At 30.2% G+C, this 21,526-nt stretch overlaps 5 protein-coding genes across 15 annotated transcripts in view; 2 read left to right on the forward strand and 3 right to left on the reverse strand.

Annotated features, from left to right (window-relative positions):
* Positions 1 to 8,966, reverse strand: part of LOC122571259 (dystrophin, isoforms A/C/F/G/H) — a 438,419-nt gene extending 429,453 nt beyond the window's left edge. For 3 of the 9 annotated variants that reach the window (XM_043734833.1, XM_043734860.1, XM_043734824.1), the window contains exons 1-2: positions 8,611 to 8,950; positions 7,881 to 7,971 (exon numbers count right to left, since the gene is read on the reverse strand). In XM_043734833.1, coding sequence (XP_043590768.1) covers positions 7,881 to 7,971 — 91 coding nt within the window. In that variant the 5' untranslated portion in view covers positions 8,611 to 8,950. Of the gene's footprint in view, positions 1 to 4,144; positions 4,884 to 5,980; positions 6,508 to 7,880; positions 7,972 to 8,610 lie in introns of those variants that run through there. The other 6 variants (XM_043734851.1, XM_043734846.1, XM_043734867.1 and 3 more) reach the window with 5 other exon arrangements.
* A 438-nt stretch (positions 8,967 to 9,404) lies between these two features.
* On the forward strand, positions 9,405 to 10,309 carry LOC122571378 (H/ACA ribonucleoprotein complex subunit 3). Its single transcript, XM_043735051.1, has 3 exons — positions 9,405 to 9,577; positions 9,818 to 9,860; positions 9,921 to 10,309. The coding sequence occupies exons 1-3, from the start codon at positions 9,524 to 9,526 to the stop codon at positions 10,016 to 10,018; spliced, it is 195 nt and encodes a 64-aa protein (XP_043590986.1). The 5' UTR covers positions 9,405 to 9,523; the 3' UTR covers positions 10,019 to 10,309.
* Positions 10,310 to 12,143: 1,834 nt separating this feature from the next.
* LOC122577673 (trafficking protein particle complex subunit 10) lies at positions 12,144 to 17,574 on the reverse strand. Of its 3 annotated transcripts, XM_043749132.1 has the most exons (11): positions 17,241 to 17,573; positions 16,593 to 16,810; positions 16,295 to 16,488; positions 16,010 to 16,205; positions 15,818 to 15,929; positions 15,553 to 15,740; positions 15,254 to 15,472; positions 13,735 to 15,165; positions 12,999 to 13,460; positions 12,525 to 12,846; positions 12,144 to 12,417 (listed from the first exon to the last, which is right to left on the reverse strand). In XM_043749132.1, the coding sequence occupies exons 1-11, from the start codon at positions 17,317 to 17,319 to the stop codon at positions 12,290 to 12,292; spliced, it is 3,549 nt and encodes a 1,182-aa protein (XP_043605067.1). In that variant the 5' UTR covers positions 17,320 to 17,573; the 3' UTR covers positions 12,144 to 12,289. The 3 variants fall into 3 exon arrangements, with proteins under 3 accessions (XP_043605067.1, XP_043605087.1, XP_043605076.1); XM_043749152.1 differs by lacking the exon at positions 17,241 to 17,573 and having other exon boundaries at positions 16,295 to 16,495; positions 16,593 to 16,732; XM_043749141.1 differs by lacking the exon at positions 12,144 to 12,417 and having other exon boundaries at positions 12,620 to 12,833; positions 17,241 to 17,574.
* Positions 17,575 to 17,695: 121 nt separating this feature from the next.
* Positions 17,696 to 19,250, forward strand: LOC122577686 (DNA-directed RNA polymerase II subunit GRINL1A). Its single transcript, XM_043749165.1, has 4 exons — positions 17,696 to 18,050; positions 18,127 to 18,385; positions 18,520 to 18,882; positions 18,961 to 19,250. Exons 1-4 carry the CDS (start codon positions 17,899 to 17,901, stop codon positions 19,174 to 19,176), a joined length of 990 nt encoding a protein of 329 aa, XP_043605100.1. The 5' UTR covers positions 17,696 to 17,898; the 3' UTR covers positions 19,177 to 19,250.
* Positions 19,251 to 19,340: 90 nt separating this feature from the next.
* Positions 19,341 to 21,117, reverse strand: LOC122577693 (60S ribosomal protein L13a). Its single transcript, XM_043749175.1, has 6 exons — positions 21,029 to 21,117; positions 20,428 to 20,558; positions 20,210 to 20,319; positions 19,869 to 20,014; positions 19,538 to 19,660; positions 19,341 to 19,465 (listed from the first exon to the last, which is right to left on the reverse strand). The coding sequence occupies exons 1-6, from the start codon at positions 21,047 to 21,049 to the stop codon at positions 19,382 to 19,384; spliced, it is 615 nt and encodes a 204-aa protein (XP_043605110.1). The 5' UTR covers positions 21,050 to 21,117; the 3' UTR covers positions 19,341 to 19,381.
* Between the last annotated feature and the right edge of the window lie 409 nt (positions 21,118 to 21,526).

Here is a 21,526-nt window from a genome sequence, read left to right on the forward strand (position 1 = left end):
ACTTAGCTAAACGCGAGCTAACACGAGCTCTCCTCTCCGCTATACGCGCATTCATTAGAGCAAATCAACGAAACAAATATTTCGCGGCGAAGCGCCGTTGCACCGACACCTATCGTGGCGAGCTTTCTAAAAAGAAACCTTGCATTCTTCGTCTTTCGCGTTCTACCGTTCACGAATAGGGATTGTGACTCGTTTTTCATGAATCAAACAGCAGTAAGCAGTGTTTTCAGCGGTTTAAACAATACTAAAAACAAGTACTAAATATTACGAGATAAATATTATTTTAGGAAAAATTGATTAGCGATTTAATATTATTAGGAAAAAGGTAAAGGATCTTTTATGTTTACAGTCACACCGATCTTTCGATTACATCAGTGACCATTACGCCATCGACGGTGCGCTAGGTTTGCAGGTATCGTTGTCGCAGCGCGATCTCGGGTATCGGTTACCTCAAGGACGCAGAATTTTTCGCCAGTCGACTACCATTCGCGGGAGAAATGCTCTCCATCCAAGGTATCTTTACGCTGAGGTTCGAACCTGCGGAAGAATTATACGTATCGAGTGCTGATTTCACATCGAGTCGAAGCTCTTACGCGTCGCCATTCCTTGGTGAACGCCAACAGCTTGGCAAAGTCGAATTAACGATCTCGAACCTGATTCTCTCCCTTCTTTCCACCGAGCGTTCTTTATCCCATCGGTGTCTCGGCCCCTCTGTCTGCCTCTTTTCCCCCTAGAATCGTTAAGCGTCATCGAAAAGGGCCGGCGAGAACGAGATGCTCGAAACCACTCGATATCGCCTCTTCATTAAAAAGATGCAAATATCGAGAAAATGAGGTGAGGAAGATCGGAAAGAAGCAACGAAGACTGGTCGTTCCTACTAATACCAGCGTCGTTTTACGATAAATTGTTTCAATTTCGTCGTAAACATCACGTAACGGTTGGGAACCTTTAACCCTTTGCGCAAGCCGGAAAATTGCTCTATAAATATCCTTAACTTAACACAGCGGCTACGATTAATGTTTGGAATTTTATAGTACTCGTGGACAACAGCCCATACCCCGAAGAATATTTCCCTCGATGTAAAAATAATCTAACCAAAATCTTCCTTTGTTACTTCTCGTACGTGTCATATCTAACAAATAGATGAAAGTCAGAGAATATGAAAACTTTACGGTTTAGATTAATACATTTATTGGCTTAGTAGGTCAGAAATAGGCCAGAAACGAAGATAAGAGTTACCTGCTGAAAAAAAAAAAAACCTAGAATGATTTACAAAAGACGGTAAATTTCTGTCCGAACCAGCGTGTCCATTTGCCGGATCGAACGCACTTTGCCTGTCCCTATACCCTGCAGTCCGTGCGATTATACCGTTGGCACAAAAGGCGCAACGCTTTTAAATGCTTTTCGACTATGAGCCATTCAGAGCGTCGCCTTTTCATTCATTGGCACCAGCCTGAATGCAAGTAGAGCACCGCGTGCACTTTGCAAACAAGCTAACCGCCTAGGATGGCCGTCTGCGTGGCTAACAATCGTTTAAACGAGATGACAATGCGTACTAGCGACCACCGAGGACTGTATCTCTTCTGGCGTGTCTCTACACTGGAACGCGTGTCGTTGGCCCTAAACGCGCCATCATCCGAAGTTCACAGGTCAAACGAACTGATGGAACCACGTAATATTCGCACAGCGTCCTAGTATTTAACACGTTCGAGCCAACGTATATATTTTCAAACGTTCGTCGATATAGTCCGAGTAAAAATGTCATAATTTTCTTTCGATCGTTCAAATTGTTCAATTTATCATATGTGTTTTTATGGATGAGATATCTTTCAGTGTGAAGAAATAAACGGTATCTCATTATTTTCATTCTTATCGGCAATGGTTGCAAATTAATCGTAATCGTTTAAATGAGGGGAGTAACTAAAAGAGAAATATAACAGAATCTTTTAATAGATTCGCTATAAAACATTTAAATGTCTGATATCTGAAACATATCGCGTAAACTTAATAGCGATTAACGTTTATAGCGTTTCAATGAAAGTCAGCTGTGTTAACAAACTCGAATCGCGTGCATCAAACGCCAGTTAATAGAGAGCCTGATAAAAATGTTATAATGTATGAACACGGAAGACATTAATCGCGACCTGTATCGGATCAGTTGCGCGAATTATGCCAAGTTAATCCGTTCTGAAATTACCGATCTGTTTACACATACAATGTAATAAAATATGTATTTAGTATTATGAATTCGTGGTGTATTATTGTGAAAGGCAACGTTTAGTCAATTGTATCCGTCTATTCGTATAACTTTCTATAGACCATAATATATCCTTCGTACTAAATTATAGGTTTAAGAACATACTCCCGAGTATGTTCTCTAAAACTAAGCACATTCATGTAATCCAGAATTCTAAATCGAACCGTATCGATTCGAATCGAATAAAATCTAGCTCAAACGAAAAGAATATGTTAAATCGAATCGATTAAAAAAAAAAAAAAAAAAGAAAAAGATTGGAAAGCGTCGAGCTAGCTAACTCAGAATGGATCGCTTTGGATTGAGTTGGTCTCTAAGTAACTGAATCGAGTTCAACGCAAAAATTTATAATGGAAAGCGTTGGAAATGCTTGCACCACGAAATCGTTACCTTTGATAAATCTCCCGAATTGAATACGGACATTTGTATGACAATCACAGGTTTTAAAGATCCACAGAACGCCAAAGAATAGTCCGTGTGATCCATACATGGACAGTTTTTGTATTCAACGATTCAACTCTTGATTCGTCACACTAGCATTACGTAGTTTTACAATTTAAGCTTCCACGAACGGAATGCGTTTCTTCTACCGAAGATATACAAGTAGTTATTGTCTACAGTTGAAATAAATGCATTGAAGTGAGGAAAACAAAGCGATCCATTATTTTAACAAGTGTACAATGAGTAATTCGTGCCTTAATAAAGGACAAATAATTCTTGGACTAGGTACCATGAAAAAATGTTCGCGTTTCAACTTTGTTCGCTATAAAAATGAAAAAATTTTTCAGAAGGCAGTATTCGAAATTAAAAATAATGCATACATAACGCAATATGATAAAACCGTAGAGGAAAGGGAGATTGAAACTACACCTTTCGATTGCCATGACAATTAACTGGCTGTTTACGTATTAACGAGCCTATTAATGCATCAATGTCTTACACGAATTATTTAATAAACGAGATTTCAGTTTCTTCCACGAGAATGTCCCATTGTTCTCGTACCAGTAATTAGAGATGTTGTCGATGAACAGGTAGTAAACTATAATTACCGTAACAAATTTCACAATATAAAGATTAATTCTTTTACTATGGCTGATTAAAACAAACATCTGAACAAAACTAAAAGTCGCTGAAATTGAAAATTTCAGCATTAAATTGTTTAATTGAAACGAGATTGCGTTAAATTTGCGTGTAACGATTTCCTTGAATCGTTTCGCTAATAGTATGTTCACTGAACCTAGTACACGAAGCACGCATTCTAATCTAAATGACGCCACTTACGCAGCCTAGTTATCATTCTTGACGTGCACGTGTACCGTACCTCTTTCTTGACGTATACATGCGTTTCGCGTATATGGCGAATAAATATTTCGAAGATTAGATAAAGCATACCTTAGAACATAGATAACCTCATTGTCTACTGGCGTAGAATACACAGATGAATACTAAAATAATATATAAAATGCACTATTTAAGCTCTATGCAAAGAACATATTGTAATACCGAGCCCTATACGATGCTTTGTTGTAGATTCCATCCATTTTTGAATATGACACAGTACGCGTAAAAAAAGATATCGTTTAAATCGCAATGCAGACAGATAAGAGTTAATCATTAAATAGTTAATTGTTTCTAATGTATAATATTACAAGTAATCTAGCATCGGCTAAATTTAAATGAAAACGAAGAAAACCGAATGCCGGCTTTCAGATAAAATCCTGAAGGCAGGCGATTCTTAGCTAATAATATCAAGATGTCAAGGCATGAGATGTGATTGTAAGGTAGATGTGTATAGAGACATTAACTCCACCCATTTGTGAAACGACTACAAAGTAAAAGTAATAAAAATAGAAAGGTTCGGTGAGTAGTAAAGTCATAATTGCGGAGTACCTATGTAAACGACTTCCATCTTGCTTGAGACTCTGCAGAGACGCAGCCACGGAATCGGCGACGTAACAATATCCAAGGGCAAGTTAGTGGAAAGCACAGAATATCACATCGGTTACAGTCGCCACGCCAAGTGGGCTGTCACAAATTGCACAATTTAGACGCAAACACTAGGGAACAATAACGATTGTCAACGACAAAATGAATCGATCTGAACTTCGAGCCGATCTCGACGATGAGGTTAGAATCGCGCGCGCACAACGCGCGACAACGGCGATCCGTATACGACACTTGTTGATTCCACACTGTCAAGAAGACCACTGCACCCGTATGCGAGCAAACACGTCGTCACTTACACACATGGACCTTTAGCTTTCTTTCTCTTTTTCTCCCGTGCTCTCGTTCTCTATCTCCCTCACATTCTCTTTTTCTATCTCTTTCTCTTGTTTACCTTGTTCTCACCGACAATAGCGTTTCTTTTAAGCCTTCAAAATCTTTAACGCGATTATAACTTATACGTGAAACCACAGTATTGTTGGTTATTCGCGCCTAATGCGAATATCGAGGAAACAGCGAGAGAAACAGAGAAAACAGTATTCGGTGACGATAAGATGAAAAAGACACGGATAAACGATAGCTGATTCGCGAACCGAAAATATAAAAGGAAAAGAACTGCCAAACGTTCTTACTTTCATACGAGCGTCAATAGATCGCCCAACGAACCACACACCGGCTGAGTCTCAAGCAAACTGGCAACCTCGGAGTTCGGGACAAGTAAGGCCCAACTTCCCCCACCTGTACCCGCCCTCTAGCGATGTACACTTTCATTCTATCTCGCTTTTTCTTATAAATTGAAGATCGTTCTTTCCTTTATTCTCGGATGAGTTCTCCCTTTCCCTAACATATCGTAGGACTTTATTGATGTTCACGGAAAACAACGAAAGGAGTGTTAAAATTTGAGCCCAGCTAGTTACGAATTAAAATTATTCGATAATCGACTAAGTCAAAATTACGAATGTAAAAATTAATTCCATAATCGTACTTATGACGCTATACTGGTTAAGTCTATAAATTTTACAGTCGCATGACATTTATATAATTTATAGGAAATTTACGGGAAGCGACAAATAGTTTATCAAAGGAACTTGCGCATTAGATACAAATAAAATATCTCGAAGGGTTAAACATAGATTGAAACAGATATAGAAAAACTACTATCTACGAGCAGTGAAACAGGCCCTCGGGCTCTTCCTTGTGGACCGTAAGGCCCAATGTATCACAGGTAAACAGGATCTCAGAAATCGAAAGAAGTAGTCTGTCTCGAATGAAACAGGTAGGAAGAGGTGGATCGTATAGCTCCATAATATGAATTTTTAATTCTATCTATTGTCATACCGAGATCGATATTTCCTACAAGATCAAAAATAGTCTAATAAGAGCGGGTAAAAATAGTCTAATAATTTTTATATAATTTAAATATTTTAATAATAATTTTAATATTGAATATCCAATTTATATATATATATATATATATATATATATATATATATATATATATCAACATAAGTTCAATTGTATACTCGATAATTCGTCGTTTGAAAAACCGTATTGAATGAAGACGAAACAAGATTAATGCAATTCTGAGAAATGCGTCTATATCTTTGCATTAGAGACCTCCCACAGCGTCGCGTCTCCAATTCTTCAACTAATCCAATCAATTCCAGCCATAGGTATATTATCGTTTAACGAATTGATATTCGTCCGACTATATCCGTCGTGATTGTTTTAACAATTGTAAAAACAAACCAATTATGCAATTTTATCGTTTGACATACTTACAAATATCATCATCCATACTTGTTTCCGGTTATATATGCATTTAAAATCACTAACTTCACGAATATTTCGTTGAATAGAATGCAATTTATCGCATGCTCACAATTGCTGAATACTTTGTACATTACACATTGTAGCACATTAAACAAATCACACTTTCTTTTGTAATATTGAACACTGTACACGCTATTATTTATAACATCGAAATAATCAACTATTTTGTACTGATTACACAGTAAGATTCACTTTTTTATGCAACATCTTTCCCAAATATTAGACAACATTAGACACTCGACATTTACGATCGGACTTGTCAATGACTGCTAAAATAACACTTTATTATAATTTTATTAAACATATTTTCAAAGCTTTTTTGAAAGTTTCATATTCGATTAACGATGAACACAGATTTTAAATAATTTTTCAAAAACGGATTTTCCATGCGCACACATAATTAAATCTGGTTAGATGAGATTTTAGTGGATAGTACGGTACCATGAGGTGATCACACATGGATTTAGTTAACAAAGAACCTCATTCGGTGCAGTCTGTCGCGATACTGTAAGCCACTGTAAGGTGTTGAGAAGCTTGCTTCGTAGGCGATCTTCTTTCTGGAAGTCAGCGCCGACGCATCAAATATTAAATTTGTTCGATCATCGAAAACTATTCCGGTGTCGTTAATTTGTCGCTTTCAGTGTCAATGAAACTGACACCAAAAATTCACTATAAACTGTCCATTGATGAACGTCCATGACTATGTTCGACTTAGAAAAACTATAAAACCACTATAGAACTTCATTTTAAGAATAAGTTTCAGAATGTTTTAAATTTCCAAATACGAGGAAAATATTTTGAAAAATATAAACGACGTTCAATTAAAATATTCCGTGTCAAGGTTCATATACATCTGTTGCTGTTCCTACGCGAAATGTACTTACCAGAAATGTAGCATGTGTTCCAAAAATATCGTCACGTTCATATTATAAGCAGGAAAAATGGAGGGAATGATATTTATCAATATTGGAAGTAGTACACAAAAGTAATATATGTATTAATCGCTAGAATAAAATTGATAATAAATGTATCTTGAGAAATATGTAGGCGATTAGAAGAAAATCGAATAAACGAATGAAACCTTTGAGTGGTTTGAAAAATTATTAGGAAATATGTAGAGATTTAAAAGTGCTATTCAAGAAATTTTCGAAAATAATATTATTAAAATTTCACAGAGTGATAAAGCACATCATCGATAATATTCAGCTACTTTGCATGTCCTTTAATCATTAGAAAAGATTTGATATAATTGCGCACGAAGATTTATAGTATAGGTAGTAAAGATTATTGTTGTCTATGAAATCAGAGATATTCTATATATTTATACTTTTATTTTCACTTATAATATAATATAATATAATAAAAAGATTAATCTGATTTATATTCAAAAAAAACTTCTCATATTTAATCATAGTTTAAGATTCATAATACATGGAAATGACAGTGTATAGACAACAACGACTTTTTTGTATATTTTCTTATGTATTATTTTCTTTCTTCTGTATATTACCATTTTTTGCATTACGGAACAAAGTAAAACGTGGTGTGAAACGTGATCGCGTTGATCACTTCTATTTATAATTACATAAGTGACACAGAGTGCTAGTAACGAATGCGTTTTCCTAATAAATGAATAAAATGAATAGTGTGTTACACTGATACTATTAAAGTTAATAAGTAAAGCGACAAACTATATTATTTTATTATATATAGTACCAATTTATACTATTTTTCAGTCAGAATAAAAAAATTGTCCCTTTCACTATAATTATAAAACTATGAAATCCTTTTGCATTGAGAGAAACTAACAATTTTTTTAAACACATGTTTCGAGTAATTTTTAAATTACCTTTAATACTGGAAATTTGCTCCTCGACGCCCTCACCTTGCCATGGATCTCCCTCGACTTGAATAATCCAACGAATTTTTCTTGATTGCATCTGAAAAAATTGTATGATTTCTATTTATAAGAAGGAAAACTCTGACAATCAAAACTCAAACATTACTTGTATAACATCGAACTGCACCAGATCAGTAGTTCACGCTAGTTTTAAAGTCGATATATCGGTATCGGTATATGATTATTTTTTACGGATAGAGTGTTTACAGATAATGCGACTTGAATGAGTTTCCTCAAACATAATATTAACCTTAACTAAATATGCTTTTATGTAACATATCTTTTCAATGTATATATTGACTTTTTTAAATTATGTTGATACATTTTCTAAAAATTGATTCTTTTAATTTATTACTGCCTAAAAAAATACAAATTATTAAATATGTTATTATTATATTATTAAATATATAATATAAAATAAATAATAAAATTTATTTTATAAGAATTACATTATTATACATAAAAATATACATAAGAAATTGAAAGAGAGAAATGTTATTAATCCTCACAGTTCGTAACAAATTGATATAGTTATCATTAGTATAAAATTAATATGATATGCGCTTGCCCGTGATTAGATGTCAACGATTAGATACGTAGCAATCGTGAATGGTATTGAAATACAAATTAATGTTCCACATGAATAAATCTATGAACACGCAAACAATGTATAAGTTACCTTAAATATCGTCGAGGAACATAAAAAAAATATTTATTAACACGATATTCATCGGACGACGTCTGAATACGCTGTTGCAGGCAATACTCGTTTCACACTGACAATGATTTGTCTGTCAACGGAAGTGACACTCTGTATTGTGACTATCTGGCGGTTCGTTGCATCGACCATGCGTGCTTGAATGTCGACTTTGCTAAGAAGAATTGTCAGAACTTCTACACCCACGGGTCTGTTAGTTATATGTGTGGACGATCAGAACTTTCGTTCACGAGATATTCTGACACAAGCACGAATCACTCTTAAATTCTCCTCTGTTATTAAGTGAAGCACACCATTCACTACCAATCCCTTTAACATGCATAATCTACTAGCATTATGAATACAATTTAAAATTGATCGAAGGTAATATTGAGCAATGCTTCTTTTATTATTTAACTTAACAAATTTTATATCAATATTTTTCGTATCTCTAAATAAGAGGAAAGAAATATAATTATCATTTATGAAAATCTGAAATAATTATTAACATTTAACTGCCTTATTATGTAAAAGGATATTATCTCGACGATTTATAAAACATGACCATTTAATCATTAAAGTTTACAGATATTAAATGGGCAAAGTATATGTTTAGATTTAGAATCAAGCTTTTTATATTCAAAAAAATATCATATTTTTTATGTAATTTTATAAATCAAAATGTTTTAACTTCACTCTGCTTTTCAACTAAAAATTTTGAAATTTAAAGTTAGATAGATCGATCTGCGTGGTCGATCAAGTTATCCTGAAACGACGCATGCGTCGAAAATGGCTGCAATAGACGATTAAGCACGAGGTGGAAGTAAAGGTTGACGATAAACGCAACACGAAATCTTTGTGAACTCAAAGAAAAAATAAAAATTAGAACGTAAAAATGTATTTGATGTATTATCTAAATGAGAATGGAGATCGAGTGTATACATTGAAGGTAATAAATGTAATGTATTTTGTTGTAGATTACATTACGTTTGTTTGTTTATTGTTTGTACAAAAAATGCATTATTTTTCCTTGTTAAGTCTATTTTGTGTTTACATAGTCTAGTTTCTTACACAGACATATGGAAGCATTAATTTCTTACTCTGTAATATATTTTGTATTTATATATTTTGTATTTATATTGTATTTATATATATTTATAACCTTATTTTTTTTTTTTTTGTTTTATAGAAAATGGATCCAAATGGAAAACCGACACTATCGGCTCATCCAGGTATATAATAGATCTTATTTTGTATCTGTTGCAACTAATTAATAAAAAGAATTATTTCAGCTCGATTTTCTCCTGAAGATAAATATTCAAGAGAAAGGATAACATTAAAACGAAGATTTGGCTTGTTACTCACACAACAACCACTACCAACATATTAATATTTTTATGTCTATAATTATATGCGTATATATTGCGTAGTAATGGTATTGAATATAATAGCCTAAAATATTTATATGATATTTCTTACTGTTTGAATACGGAACTGAACCTTCGACGCCTACAACTTCCCCTTTTGGTAATCTAAATGTCTGCTATCCCCATTTGTGTTAAAACATTCATAGCATTTATAATTATACTTGGGTGCAAATTATGTATGAAATGCAATTAATATCTTATATATAATGGGTTAATTATTCATTTTATTTAATAAAATTTGTTTTTATTCAGAATCTAGTTCATCTTAACATGTACATATAAAAAATAAAAGTTTTATTGTAATCTATTGTACAGTGTCTAATTATTTTGAGTAGAATACAATTTTATCAAATAATGTTTCAACAAGATTACATAGAACTGACTTTAATATTTTAATCTTAATACTATGTCAAAAATATTGTAAAATTTTATGAAACCCTTTGTATTATAGAAAAAATTAAAACCTGAATTGCATATAATAAAACTTGTAGACTCAAAACTAGTACCAACATTCTATGACACTTGTAATTTTCACTACGTACATTGTACTAAACTTAAAATGCAGAATAACAATATGTATACTATTTAACATATCCAAATATATTTGTATACACATATTCAAATATATATATGCACATCTTTTATTCGTTTTTTGTCATTTCAAAATGACATTTAACATTTTGCGTTAAAAATAATTTCTTTTAATTGTTTAGATTGCAAATACATTGAGAAATATGTTTAATAATTCATTCATAATATTTCATTACCTATCTATTAATTAATAAATAATGTGGAAATAAACACTTATCCATTATATTTTTCTAAAATACATTTTATATTATACTGAAAAATATTATTTTATTTCGAAAATGTCAAATTTTGACATTTTCTAAATATCATATTGAGTGAGTATTATAATAATTATCTTATTTACAGAATTAATGATCTTATTAAATCAAAAGATAATTTCCTAATTATGATGGCAATATAATTATACCTTTTGTAATATTCATATTTTGAATAATGAAGCTAAGAAGTAAATGTAATATAAATAATATTATTAATAATATTATCAATTATAAGATATATTATTATAAGATATATATATATATATATATATATATCTTGTTCTTTGTATATACTTACATATACTTACATTTTTCACAAATATTTATTACAGAACACATCTTTATCCTTAAGATGTTACTTATTTCCTGTGATATTTTTATATTGTTTATATTATACAAACTGTATAATTTCAAGTGCTTATTCAATGTTACGAGTATATTCTTGATAAACTTTTGTACAAATTCTACAGAATTGTATTTAACGAAAGAACTGAATATTCAATCACTCTAGAACTAATATAACACAATTTGTAAGAGCTCCAAAATCGAATGAAATTATCACGAATCTTTTATTGTAAATCTAGCATATAGAACATACGTAAAAAATTAAATATTTAGAAAATAGGAAACAGTTTAAGGTATATAATTATACTATTATAGGTACATGATGGAAAAACTGTAAGTATGTTACATTAAAATAGAAATAACAAACTTTTACAACTTATTTCTCTCGAATTAAATCGAACAGAAAAATGTGTTGATTGAATTTTACACGTGGACTATACAACAATATCGAAAAATGAACATTGTTCAATAAGTTCACTAGAATGTAAATCACATTACTGCACAAAAGAAAACATTATATTGTAGCAGTATTTCTCAACTATGAAACCTCTGAGTTTTACCTACTGCTTAAATATTGTCATATTATTTCTTTGCTTTTATAATGGCAAAACTTAAACTTATAATTGCTTGTTATTAATAAAAATAAACAATGATGCAAATTGAAATTTGTTTTTTGAACAAATATTGTATAAACATGTAACTTCGAACAATATATATAAATTTTATTTGTCCAAAATTCAAATCTCAATCTAAAAATATAAAAATATAAACAAATTAATATAATGATGATTGATAAATTAATAATAGTAATATTATATATATATAATATAAATATATATTATAATATATATTATATAAATATTATAAATATATATTATAACATATATATATATATTATAATATATATTATATATATATTATATACTCTGTATCATAGAAATATACCAAACAACGTAGAAATTGTCTTGATCAATGTGCATACAATTTGCATTTTATATATACCATAGGTGTATTATATATTTTTAATATCAATATCTGCATTCAATTTGCTTCTGATGGTGCTGCTGGTAGAACATGAACTTGTTGTGCTTTACTAGCATTGTAAACTTGGCCTGGACTAAATGGTTCTAGTCTTGAACTAGAAGCTATTTCACTTTTTCGAATCATATCTTTAAAAAGTTAATAAGTGTTAGTAATATGAAGTTGTGAAAATGTAAAACGAATTATGCAAATGTATCTTTAATATTTTAAGATTTTTTAGTATTGGGATACCTACCACTTTTGGATTCTGGTGCTGGAATATATCGGGACAATCTAACAACGGGTAGGGGTAAATAACCACTAGTTAATGGCATCACGTCCAATGTGACACTTTGTTTCTCTAACACTTCCAAAGACACAATACCAGCAGTACGACCACATACAGCCCACATGGCTTGATCAGCAAGAACTTCATACATTAATTGTGGTGAAGGATTTGGATTTGGACTAGGTAACATACGTGTTACTGTGAGATAAAGATGGCACATGCTACCAGCACGACAAAATTCACCTCCATTTCCAGCTGCTTCAACTTTTGAAGACACTGTAAATAAAGTCTGGAAAATGATATTATAAATAGAAACTCACCTCTTTGAAATATTTTAAAAATAAATTTTATATTTTACATTTCATTATTATTAAATTATTACATAAGTTACAACTCATAATTATTAAGAAAAATGAGCCAAAGAAATAATTATATTCTTACCACATAATCTGTAATATCAAAATTGCATCTATAAAGACTGCATGCTTTTTCCATTCTTTGTAAATTATGAATTTGTAGAGGATCCTCATTGATATTTAAATCGTTCAGATCTTCAGTATCATTGATTGGTATATATTTTACACGAAAATCAGTCTTTATTGGCATCAAAGACTTTTCATCTTTACCAATTTCAAGTTCCCACATAAATGATACATTTATTCCATTACCTATTACTAATCTCTGACCAGCAATAGGATTTAAGCTTTTAAAGTTAATATCTATTGATGTTGCTGTTGTTAATTCTGGCTCAATTAGTTGTAGAAGTTGATTTGTTAATCCTGTTACAATTATTTGAAGAAATTTCCTCTCTTTTGCAGTATGGAGTTTCATATTTGACATAAGTGGTGGACCAAAATGTAAAGGTATGCTTTCCTCCAAACCCCATGGACATTGGATATTCAGCTATAAAAGTTTACAATATTAATTTTTTTTAAATTACATATTTCTTTATATATATATATATAAATATATAATATATTATATATATTATATATTATATATTATAAATATTATATATATATAAATATATAATATATTATATATATTATATATTATATATTATAAATATTATATATATATAAATATATAATGTATATATATATATAATATTTATATATAATATAATTATATATATATATATATATTATTTCGATTTTTAAAATATATGAAAACATACTTTATGTTCCATTGATAAAGAATCTTTCTTTGGTGGTAATTCTGCTAGAACTTTAAACTTTAACCATATTGTTTGAAATGGTTCACAAAATGGCAGTGATATTTCTAGTTCTTTAGACATTGTTTCTTGTGAACCATCGACTTGTATTATCAATCCCCTAGACGTACGTAATTTAAGTTTCATTTCATTTGTTATTTTTATACTTCCGCTCATAATAACTAATTCTATGCCTTGAATAAGACCTGCCAATAAGTCTCTACTATATTTCATAGAAATTGTAGGTTGAGTCTTAGCTACTTCATAACATAACCGAGGATTTAAGATAGGTGATAAAAATTCCAATTTTTCCTCAATCACTAATGATATTTGACCAACTTTGTAAAAACCAGGCTGATCTATACGCCTAGTTAATGTAACCATGTTCATACCTGGTTTCACAATAAAATCATCACATGATAGCGCTTTACTAAAATCACCTTTTGCATTTACTGATGGTTTCCTATGTTTTGTACTATCAGAACGTCTTACAATAGGCTTAGTGTTTCTGTGTAAGACACTAGCCGATCCGAGGCTTTTATCTTCTTTATAATCTAAATATGAATATACTTGTAATTGAAGCAAACTTGGATCAAATGGTCTCATATCTTCTAGAGTACATTTCGATAATAATGGAATTGATGGTTCAGGTGGTAACTTCGAACCCTTTTTTTTATTAGGTAATAGAGGTTTTTGAACTTCTTCAACAGATATAGACGCTTTAGTACATTTTACTTCTCTAGGAAACAAACTTTGTATATATATTTCGATATTGACCACGCAGTCTTGCACTACTTTATCCATCACTTTAACTTCCATACTGAGTACTACAAAAGCACATCCGAGTTCTACAAGTAAGGGTTGTGGTGATGAGATCATTTTCATATACCCGAACATTTCTTCAAAATAAGTATTACGAACAGTAATATGTAATACATCCAAACTGGCAATAGCAGCACATATTTTTGTATATTTTTCAACATCATCCATTCTTTTGTAGCACTGTGCCAATTCAAGTTGAGTTTGTGCTGCTAAGTGCCTCCAGCCTTCATCAGTGTACGTTTTTAAGGCATCCGATAAAAATGCAACAGCTTTTTGATTCTCGCCAAGCTCGCTATAAAATTGTGCTAACTCTTTCCCGATTAATCTGGCTGATCGAATTCGGCCTACATGTTTATAAGTACCCATAGCTAATTCTGCATGTTCAAGATATTGTTTCTTGAATGCCTCTTTAGACGAAAGTGCTTCTTTTAATTTATCGGTAGGTGTTAATTTCCCTTCTATCTGTGGTTCAGAATCTCCCATACCAGCTATTAGGTAAACAACTGTGTGTAGTTGTTCACTAGATGGCTCACTTCCAGGCATTAAGCCACATAATTTTCCTAAATTTCCCAACTAAAATAAATTAGAATAAAGATTTAACTATCATAATACTATAAATAATATTATTACATAATTTCTATTAATATGTCTCGTAACTTACTTTATCCCTAGCAAGAGCCCATAAACTCGCGGTATGTAAGGAACAAAGGTCCAGTTGCTGATTGTTATCAATATTATATGATGATAATTGACAAGCTTGAAGCACTTCTAACGCACAAAGAAAAGACCAACATTCAATGGATCCTTCAGGTCGCTGAACTTCTAATATACGTAATTCACTTAATGTATTATGAACAAATGATAAGCACCTTTGCGCAACCTAAATTAAAATATCGTCGTATGTTTATATTCATAATGAAATTAAATCTATGAATAAAATCAGTCTTAATATATACCAACCTCCCATAGTTTGTTAAGTGATAGTAACATGGCACATTGTCTACTGAATAAATAACTTCTAAGATCTAATAGTGATGCTTTACATTCAGCCAGAAGGTTCCTTAAATGATGATTTGTACCATTACTTAAATTAACGCCACCCCAGTTATTTAATGGGGTTTGAAATAAATTTAACCAAATTGGTGTATCTACAAATTTTTAAATAACAGATTAATTTTATAATTTGAAAAAATAGATAATAGAAAAAAAAATGAGAATATCATACCTCCTACATTAGAATTAAGCACAAACTGTGTAAAAAGAGCATCCAATTCATCATACTGTACTAATGCTTCATCATATAATCCTAACATTTGTAAAACAAATGCAAGTTCTTCCTGAAAAAGAGAATTAATATATATACAGGATTAAAGCCCCAAAATAGTAATTAATTTCAATCAACTAATAATCAGTTTACCTGCAGTAAGAAATAGTGACAGAAATTCCAGTTTGGGTGATTTCTATTTTCTCTTTGTTCTCTAATAATATCTTCAAAATGAGATAGTCTTTTATCATATGCAGTAAGCATTAAATAACGTATACGGCTAACTAAACTTCTCCATGATTCAGCTGAGCGCATTTCTGATTTTATTGGATTTATTACAGCACAACATCTATATAATACATTAAACATAAGATATAATAAAGAAATCACATGTAAAAATATATTTATCAAATATTCACTGATTAATTATTACTTCACCTATCACCATGCTTAGCAGCAAAATCACTGCGAATTTTGTCTAAAACTGTTGTCCTAGGTAATAACTTGTTAGTTTTTTTTATGTCATAAGTTTCTACTATAACAATCATCCAATCCTGAATGTGATATTGTGTTAATGTTTTTAACCAGTTATCTATGTCTTCTCTAATACTTGTTTTATAAGTATCTACATCCTGTAATCTCAATATACATAATCAGAAAAGTATGGAACAAATATGTAAGTATAACAAATTTTACTCATGAGATATTTAAATAATTATAATATTAATTTACTTACAGAACATTCAGTCCAATAAATATGAAATATTGGCTGCTTTATCAAATGCCAATCTTTCTCAGTTGGCAAAATATCCTTAGAAAATGGCAAAAATGTTGCTCCAAGTTTGACTTGTTTAATTGGTCTACTAAATGATCTACGCCATTCCACTGTATCAGCAGATATGGCTTGGAATAAACTGTTTTCCAATGTAGAAAATAATTTGTCATCTCCTGCATCTATATTGGAGAAATCATTAAAATACATTAAAGTAACACAAACAAAAATAACTCTTATATATGCTCTTTCTTAAATGTGTTATAATTAAAGTAAAAAATGAGTAATATATTTGATAACAATTAACCAGAAATAAAATATTGTACATGAAAAAAAATTATTATAAAAAGAGAGTTAACCTATTTAAAATAACATATGTTCATCAATGACGAATGCTAATTATTTAAAAAGTCTTAATTATAGCTTAAAAATTATTATTATAAGCTATACAGCTTTAAACATGTATATCATATCATGAACGATCTTAATTAAAAAAAGAAAAAGAAATGTTATATAGATTGACAGTTCATCAAGAGCGCAAATAACAATACTTAACAATAGTGTCACCATACAGAGGTTAAATATATTAATATTTTTGATTAATAAACTTACATGTAACAATTGGCTTAATATCCATAAATGTATTTGATCTACATTCAGCACCCAAAGACGACCCCCCATTGCAATTCATTTCTAAAGATTGGCAGTTGCTTCGCGAACTTGCTTTTAATCATTACAACTTTACGTCACTTTTGCTACTTTATACAAAAATTATTTTTTAGTTTATCTTGAAATAAAATATTTAGCACTTCAATGTTCTCTCTATATTACACAGAGGATGATAGCTTTATTCGTCACTTGAAAATACAGATTCAACATGGTATAATAAATGTAACATTTTATTTAAATCCTTTAGTTAAGTTCCATTGAGGTTGGAATTGAAATCTTCGTTTAACATGTCGTGCAATATCGATAGTCTCGAAGATCTCGATATCTCGTATTCAATAGATATATTGTCTATTGCAATCTTCTGTTCAGTGAAAAGTAATGCAGTTTGACTCAGTTTATGTACGTCGCTATACATAACGTCATGGTTAAGTGCGTAATAACTGACTTGTAATTATTGATTTAAATAATAATTAATTTAAAAAACACATAAACATTAATTTCTTTTAAGAATTTTCGTCATTCTAAAAATATTATTCCTATAAGTGTTAATAAAATAACTCCTAACTATTTCAAATTTTACAATTTGGATAAACAAAGAGGAATGTATCAGAAAAAAATAATTAAGAAAGTACCAGGTGATTTACCACCTCCTCCCAAGAAAGAAGGTCAAGGGTACATAGAGGATTTAAAAAACAAACAAAAGTTTGAACTAGAAGAATTATTAGAAAGACAAAATAAAATTCTTAGTAATAAGTAGGTAAGGTCTAACCTATAAACTATAATCTTTGTTAAACTACTTTTTGACAAATTATAAATATTTCCGTTTTAGAACATTTGTATTAAAGCTGCCAGACAAAGGAGAAAAGATCAAATCTTTTCGTGATAAAATATTAAAAGAACTAGAACATAAAAATGAAGTTGAGCAGGCAGTTAATCTTTTGTCAAGATTAAACTTAGCATCTGAAGGTAAAGCCGCTATAAATAAATTAGAATGGACAGGCAAATATAGTGAAACCAAAGATACTGTCAAAATTGTTGAACTTGATAGCGATGATGATGAAGAAGATCCCTTAAAAATATTAGCTCAAGTAAGTTACTTGTATTAGATTGGGGTTAGGTTATATATATATATATATATAGAAATATATATATGTGTGTGTGTGTGTAGATTAGTATTATATATCAATTTTATATATCAATGTTTATTATTCGCTATTATTAGCCTACAGGATATGGGGTTCATAAAAAAAAAATTACGCATCTTCCACCGGAAGAAAGTTTAATTAAGCCAGAAGATTTGGTAGAAATAGAATCTTTTAAGACAAAAACTCCTGAGCACATTACATATATTGTTAATAAAATTGAACAGCCTCGAGAAAACAATGATAAAAAGAGAGAACCATTCAAGCCATATAGAACAACCAAGTCTGATGTACATGATCCAGAAAAAGAAAAACTGAGAAAACAGAATAAACATTGGGAAGTTACAGCAGCAACCCCACCTCTTATAGTTCATGGTGCTGTAAAAGTCATCAATTTAACTGAATCCCTTCAGTTACAAAAGGAACAAACTGTAAAACTTCAAGTAACTAATTTTTATATTTTAAATATTTGTGAAAAATATATATTACACATAAGTTATAATAAAAATTGTAATACCTAGGAGATTCAAGCTAAACACGCAGCTGAAAGATTAGCTGATCAATTTGGTTTACATAACATTGGTCCTCCACCAGAAAATGTAGGTACTTATCGCCTACAAGATGAAAAAGTATCCGATCTTTCTATTTCAGAAGACGAAGAAAATGAAGTGTATGATGATGAAGATAATGATAAAGCAGGAACTGTTGTTTTTACAGTAGATAGTATAGAAAGCTAATTAATTCATCTTATTTCTCTCACGTATATTATGTAAATATGTTTATGAATAAATCTTACATCTTAAGAAACCTATATTATTAGAATTTGTATCTTTCTATATACCTAAAAATATATATAGGGATATATAATCATGATAGTGTAAAATATAATAATAACTCAATGTAAAATGTTTATGGAGCTTTATTACATTTACAATTTTTGTATTAATTGTATCCAAAATTATTAATGATTGCTGTGTATGGTGCGGTAGCCTTTTCAACTGTTTGCCCCGCTTGCTTGGTAAGTTTCTGAAATAAGAAAAGAAGCGTAAAAGAAATAGTTTTTGATATTATTCATATTTGTAATGTTTTTAGATATACCTTAAGCTTATCTCTCTTTTGAACTTCAAGAATTGATCTGACACGTCTCTTATTTTCCAATGTACGTACAACAGCCTTATATTTCCATCCAACTTCATGAGACAATCTACCTACATGACAGTACTAAAAAATAACATTGTATTAGTGTTATGTTTTTTAGATGAAATATATTTATATACATTTTTTTTATTATTTACTCAGTTAAATGTGACATCACAAAGTATATAAAAGCAATTATACTCAGGCGCAAATTACCATTACCATCATTGTAAATAATTAAATAATTTACTAAATATAATAAATATATTCTTAAATTAATGTTCTATCTTACCTTCCTGCCAGGTTTAAGACACATAACTCTCATGGCACCTGGTACAACAACACGTTTTCTGCGGTCATATGGTGGTGGACAACCTTCATAAACCTTTAACCTTCTGAGAGCATCCTTCCCCCTTTGTGTTTTGTGTGGGATCATTCCTATAAATTCAATGATATTTTTATTTATACAGTATACTGTAAAACATATGCAAGGTTGTTTAATTATTTATAAATTAATAATCTCATATAAATGTTTTTTTCATGACACCATCAAATAATGTAGGTAATATATACATAATCATCGATTAATATAAAGTATAAAATCCCATGTAAATAAGTAATATTTCAACATACCACGAACTGTTTTCCAAAGTATTTTACTAGGAGCACGGAAATGGAAAGGTCCACGAGCTGGATTTACATTACATCTCTTACGTAAAAACGACATAAATTTCAGCTTATTCCTAAAATAAAAAGTTATATGAAACACACTGGAATAATTATACATGAAAATACTTAAAAGAAGAATATATATATGTATATCACGAATACTTAATTATAATATTACTAACCTGAAGAAATTACCAGAAATGTTAAGTTGTTCACTACGGACAACAATTACTTTATTGCCCTCTAGAATCGTTTTGGCAATAATAGCTGCCAAACGACCAAGTAAATGGCCACGGCCATCAATTAATATTGGCTGAAAATATAATTACGATAATTAATATCTTTTTTGTTCCATATTAAAGCGTTATATAAAACAAATATTTACAACAACGAATTTACGGTTTTACCAAAGATTTGAATTGCGTAAATATATGTACGATTACCAATAACAAATAACACGTGTCAATTGACAGATTTAAAAATAAAATAATTATTTCCAAGATATTGTATAATTAATATATGCATGTACTATTTTCATACCGAAAAATAATCACATAAAGAACTTGTATCATTATTTGAGGAAATATAGCAAATGATATTGCAAGAAAACACGTGTACATGAATCCAGAAAAGGATACAAAGAATATATTTCTAGAAAAAGTAATATCAAGTAGAGGAAGAAGTATTTCTTAATTTCTGTGTATAGTGTACAGATTAAAAGAACTATATTGTGTAACTTTAACTACTTTTAAGGACTTAAAACATTAAATAAAACATACATACCTTGTTACTGAAGCCAGTCATTTTGTTAGTCTACCGGAAAAGGATTCATGAACATTAAGAAGTATGTGACCTCTTACCGGAAGATACTGATGATATTGTCAGGGCATCCAACATTATATCTTTTTTCCTAAATGAAAGCATAACAAACATAATTCGTTATTAAAATATTGATACAATTTTTATTACTTTATATCGTATTATATTTCATATATTTTATTTGAAAAAAATTTCTATCCATAACATTTTAATAATATAGTAATTATATTAATTTATTATATTACATTACATTATTGGTGAAATATTTTTTTTCAGAAATTATAACATTTGGATATAATTTTTCATAAATTAAGGAAACATTTTTTTATTAAAACATATTGCAATAATATTAAAAAATAACATTAATTTTTCTATATAAGATTTAGAAAATTACCAATTTAACCAAAAAAGCATGCAAAACTGCCATCTGGCGTCAAAATAAAGGTTCATGTTCAATTTTGT

This window comes from Bombus pyrosoma, linkage group LG1 (genome assembly GCF_014825855.1).
Source record: "Bombus pyrosoma isolate SC7728 linkage group LG1, ASM1482585v1, whole genome shotgun sequence".
Lineage (NCBI taxonomy): Eukaryota > Metazoa > Arthropoda > Insecta > Hymenoptera > Apidae > Bombus > Bombus pyrosoma.